This window comes from Gymnodraco acuticeps, unplaced genomic scaffold, assembly GCF_902827175.1.
Source record: "Gymnodraco acuticeps unplaced genomic scaffold, fGymAcu1.1, whole genome shotgun sequence".
Classification (NCBI taxonomy): Eukaryota; Metazoa; Chordata; class Actinopteri; order Perciformes; family Bathydraconidae; genus Gymnodraco; species Gymnodraco acuticeps.
The window spans coordinates 979,751-984,988 of record NW_022991123.1 but is presented as its reverse complement, the minus strand read 5'-3'; the positions used below and the strand labels follow the sequence as shown (position 1 = coordinate 984,988).

Genomic DNA, 5,238 nt, shown 5'->3' with positions numbered 1-5,238 from the left:
AACCTTAAACAGTTTGTAACTCATGTTGTGTCTACTGTCTAAGACACTCCAAAAATATCAGGGAAGATTGATGCCAATTTCTATGAAGCAGCTGCAGACTATATACTTCATGACATCACAAGGTTGTCACTTTTTGGATTATGGGGGTAGTTTCCAAATATTTGTCAGGCCATTGGCATAAACCATTGTAATTGTAATGGTGTTCCCCTTTTAATCCCTTTTTCTAAAGTTGGTTCAGCCCCAAAGAAAAAGCATGATTCAGGAAATATTCGGTGTAGTATTTTTTATCAAGATCTTGATCTGCATCCATGTCAACAATCTTAACACAGTATATCAATATGTCACAGAAAGACATAAAAAAGCAGAATATCTGGCTTCCTGATAGGAAGCATTATTTAACAGTTGTTGTCTCACACGACAACACGTTCACAGAAAATGGTGGATGGTAGTGAGATGGATGGGTACAACTAGCTGATGAGTGGATTTATTACTTTTCTCCCGCATGTTGCTGCTTCTACGGCCAGCACTGTCCCTGTCACAGTGCCTCGCTGTGTTATCTCCGCCTCTTTTCTTATTGCTGCATGAACACTGTCTCCACTTCTCCCTCCTTTTTGATATCTTCCTCTTTCTAATGTTGTTTCGTTGAACAACCCCTCTCTTTCTTCTCCCTGCCATTCTCCTCGCTGCTGTTCCTTTGTTCTTACTCTCTTTCCCCTCCAAGCTTCACAGTATATCTTCCTCTCTGTTCCCTCTTTGAGCAAACTCTAATCCACACTGTGCTCTGCCCTTTAGAAGCACTCCTAAATGGAGATGAAAGTTGAACCACAGATATCATACTATTTACATAACACTTTAAGTGGTTACAGTATTGTCTTGCACTGATTCTAACAGCAATCGTAGTATTCGTAGCAGCCAGTACATTGAATGCACTAATAGCCATTATTGGTGACAAAATGAACACATCATTTACAAATTGCACTGATATCGGTGATGGACTCAGCCCCTCCTAGCCCTGATTGCAGAGAAACTCAACGTGACACCATACAGGTGACATAAAGCCATACCTGTAGAGTATTGTAGATGTACTTGACCTTAGTTGAATAACTCTTAAGTGTTAAGCCCTGTAGGTGGAAGATTCAGAATCTCACCGTCCCCCTATCTCCCTGGCTGTGCCTTGAGAATTGGCTTACAGCAAAGCGGGCAAAGGGGGTGTCAGTCTAACAGGATTCCTCACAGCCTTTAAAACAGCCTGAAAGGGGAATGGGATGTCGCGCTAAGAGTCAGATTCAGCCGAATAGCAGGTGGAGGTTGAAGCAGAGACTGCAAACAGAAAGGGCTAGGAGTGTGAGGAGAGAGGGCGATGAGGGAGAGGAAGAAGATGTAGGCAGGTCAAAGTCAGGCGGGCATTCAAGCTCGAAGCATCGCAGGGTGACACCTGAGTCCTCATTGCCGTAATTCGCCCAGTACTCTTCTGCGTCGAGCTTGGGCAGCGCCAGCTCTTCCTCCCCCAACTCGTACTTGACTACTGAGGTTGTTGTGGATGGGCCTTTACCATATAAACCAGCTTTGACATTCTCTGAGGCTTTCTCGAAGACACCTTTCGTTGACGACTGAGGCTTGTTCTTGTGGAACCACCAGCGGGTTTTGGTGCTGAAGGTGGTGGTGGTGGAACCAGCGATGGAGCCGGCGTCGGGAAGGGGGCAGGGGGCGAAGTCCATCTCACGAAGAAAGCGGAGGTCCTGGTTGCGGCGGGCAGCAGGGGATGCGCAGATAACCTCGGAAGAAGAGACGCGGGCCTCACGGAACCACTCCCACAGGCCGCGGGCCTCGCAGCCGCAGGACCAGGGGTTGGCGTTGAGGCGGAGGAACTCGATCCCCTGGGTGTCCCTCAGGGCCTGGCTGGGTAGCTCAGCCAGGGAGTTGTTGAAGAGGAAAAGCATGGTGAGTCGGCCGAGGTCGCGGAAGGCTCTGCGGTTCACCTGCCTGATGCGGTTGTCGTGGAGGAGAAGGCGGTCGAGGTTGACCAGGCCACGGAACACGTTCTCTGACAGGGTGCGGATTCGGTTGCCATGCAGGAACAGCTGGCTCAAGTTGATGAGGTCAGAGAAGATGTCATCTTGCAGGAAGTGGAGATTATTCTCCTGTGGACGAAAAATCAAAGAATAAAAAAGGTTAAGCAAGAAAAGAAGAGACACAATGGTATTTGTAATATATGTAACAAGATGTTGAAGCTGTGGGTGGCTGATATATGTGTCTATGTATCCAGTGGTGGAGAGTAACTAAGTACATTTTCTTTCATTTTATATTTTTACTCCACTTATCTAAGAGGCAAATGTTTTTACTTTTTACTCCACTGGATGTAATTGCTAACGTTAGTTATTTTGTAGATCATATTCTTTTTCATATTCTTTAATAAAAAATCGAAATAATAATAAATTTTCAAAACAACAATTACAAAAAGTGTATAAAGCACATTATTTGAGGCAAATATTTTAGCAATATTAAAGTGATTAATTAAAATCTAAATATATATTACATGGGATTCGGAAAAAAGCAATTCTGTATCAGGTGAATACTTTTACTTTCTAAATGTTAAGGCTAAAAAAACATATGTTGTGCTTGCGTTAAGATTTTGTAGGACTTTTACTTTGAGAGAATATTTCAATATCATAGTATTGCTACTTTCATTAAAGTAATAAGATCAGAATAATTCATTTGATGCTCAACAAGGCCAGCACTGAGTCTAACCGCATTTAATTGCATGTATCTCCAGCGCCCCTACCTGCAGGTAGAGGAACTGCAGGCTGTAAAGCTTGTGGAAGATGTCATGGGGCAGAGCAGTGAGCCGGCAGCGGTGCATGTGGAGGCTCTGGAGCTTCTCAAGGCCGCGGAAGGCTCCCCCCTCCAGCCTGTGGAGGTTGGAGTTCTCCCCCAAGTCCAACTCCTCCAAGTCCCTCAGCTCACTGAAAGCCCCAGCTTCAATCCACGTGATGTTGTTAGAGAACAGCCACAGGACCTGATGCGAGAAAACGCATGAATTGAACGGTTATTTTTCTCCTCGGTGGATATTATTAAACATTAAATGTGAAATACAAATAATAATTTCACTAAAAAATCAAGCTTTATCCTTCCCATTCTGAAAACACCGTTTTTAAATTATTTCTTACCTGAGTCCCAAATCCAAAAGAGCCAACTCTCAGCTCCGTGATGCGGTTGTTCTGGAGGAATACGCGCTGCGACTCATAGGGCACTCCGACTGGGACGGCGGTGAAGTTCTGCGCCTGGCAGCTCACAGTCATGGGCGTCGGGTAGCACACGCAATTGTGCGGACACGCCGATGCCGGACTTGGCTTGCCGAGGACCAGCCACACCACCAGCCAGAGGGAGAGACCGCCTGAAAGATAACGGGGGAGAGAGGAAGGTGAGCGAGTTGTCCGTGGTACTGACACATCACTGGCATGCTGAATGAGTATGGTTGCTATTATTGCACTGGCATTCGAGTCAAATCTAGATTTGGTCTCAACTTTAGAGCTTTCTATTTTTACAATAAGTGGAGTTTACGCATCAGAGTACACTTAAACGGACCATTACGCACACAATGATCACAGCAATCTCAAAACGCAACAGCTCTTCTAAGCTCTATACAACGTTATTGTTATATTCCTCTCTACATTTTGAAATGTGACTATATAAGTGTGTATATAAATCTGATTGTATAAGTCATAATATAAGACAGTTGCAAAGCAGAACGTCAAAGTCTCGGTTTTTTTTGTATCCATATTTGATGTTACATTTAAAATGTATACAAAAGTACATCAATCTTTCTTAGATTAGAAATGTAGTAGTCGTACAAGTATTACAATTCAGCATTAGCTCTAAGACTGTAGTATCCAGGAATCCAAAACCAAAGAAGACAAACTTACTTTTGCAGTTGCGCATAAAGGAGCATCGTCGGCTCCGAGAAATCGAAGAGGTGTCCATCCTGAACCAAAGCGTAAAGCGAGTTAGCCTATAGGGCGAAGTAAAGCCTGCTATCTCTGCTGATGCCTAGTTCCCGATTCGGAGCGACTGTGCCGGTTGTTGGCTCCTCTGTCCCATATATACTCAAGCATGCCGTTATTGCCTACGGCAGTGGGCAAGGAGGAATCTCCTACGTCACCAATCCCGGGTCATGAATGAGTGAGGGCGGCAAGGAACGGAAAGGGGAGGGGCCCCACCGTCGGGGATTCTCTTGGAGAGCTTGTACGCGCGTAAAGATTGCGCTGGTTGGAGACGTGCGCTCAGGCAATGAGAGGAGGAGACGTTCTCGACGCACATAGAACAAAACGGAGGAAGGGAGATGGAGTGAAGACACAGTAAAGAGAGGGGGGCAAGGCACGGTGCCCATTGATGATGACTGGGCTCTGTGTGTGGAGGAGCGCAGAACGGGTAGGAGAAGAGCGCATGGCTCGTTTCCTGGCTGGCTCTCTCATAGACAGTTATGGGCTACTTCCGGCAGCCAGACACATAGATGCAGAGAGAGCTTAGATGGTTCTGTTTTAAGAAAAGAGGATGCCCCTAAATTATGATTCAACGACAAGGGAGAATTCAGTGCCAGAAGAGAGTCATTGAAAACGACCATGATTGAGTAGTATGTGCTGTAGAGGTTAAATACGACATGCTCCAATCAAGCTGTTTGCTTTCTTAGATGATGTAGGAGAAGTGAATGCACTAGGCAAGAGTGGTTAGATGTAAGTGGGTTTTTCTTATTTTTCCCCATTGGATCTTTTTATACAAAGACTGTTGAAGCAGGTAAAAGTGCAATTGCTCTCATCTGTATTTTTTTAATTAAAGAAGAACAAATACTTAAGTACTACTTAATGTTAAGCTGATCAATTAGGAAAACGGAGGACGCCATTAATCCAGAAAGACAGCAACACACAACCGCCTACATGTTCTCACCTTTCTCTAGTCTGTTTTGTCGAGCTGCTGATGACACCAAACAGCAAGATAGCATCAATGGTGACAATAATACTAGTGTGATAAATAAAATGATTGCCTTTTCCTTCTGCAAATATAATCCAAATGTAGTTTACTATTTTAATGGAATGATTTAAAGCTCTGTAATGCAAAGCAATACAACAGCTCTGTAAAGTTGAATTATGTTTGAAATGTTTGTGTATTACTGAAAAAAGTGATATGTTGTGTACTTTATATTGCTTAAATGTTGCCTGTCATAAAACATAAAACATGTGTTTT

The 5,238-nt window shown here is 44.1% G+C and overlaps 1 protein-coding gene across 1 annotated transcript; it reads right to left on the bottom strand.

The window, feature by feature from the left end:
• Positions 1-268: 268 nt before the first annotated feature.
• rtn4rl2a (reticulon 4 receptor-like 2 a) lies at positions 269-4,073 on the bottom strand. Its single transcript, XM_034237091.1, has 4 exons — positions 3,924-4,073; positions 3,168-3,394; positions 2,783-3,016; positions 269-2,141 (listed from the first exon to the last, which is right to left on the bottom strand). The coding sequence occupies exons 1-4, from the start codon at positions 3,979-3,981 to the stop codon at positions 1,287-1,289; spliced, it is 1,374 nt and encodes a 457-aa protein (XP_034092982.1). The 5' UTR covers positions 3,982-4,073; the 3' UTR covers positions 269-1,286.
• Positions 4,074-5,238: the final 1,165 nt, after the last annotated feature.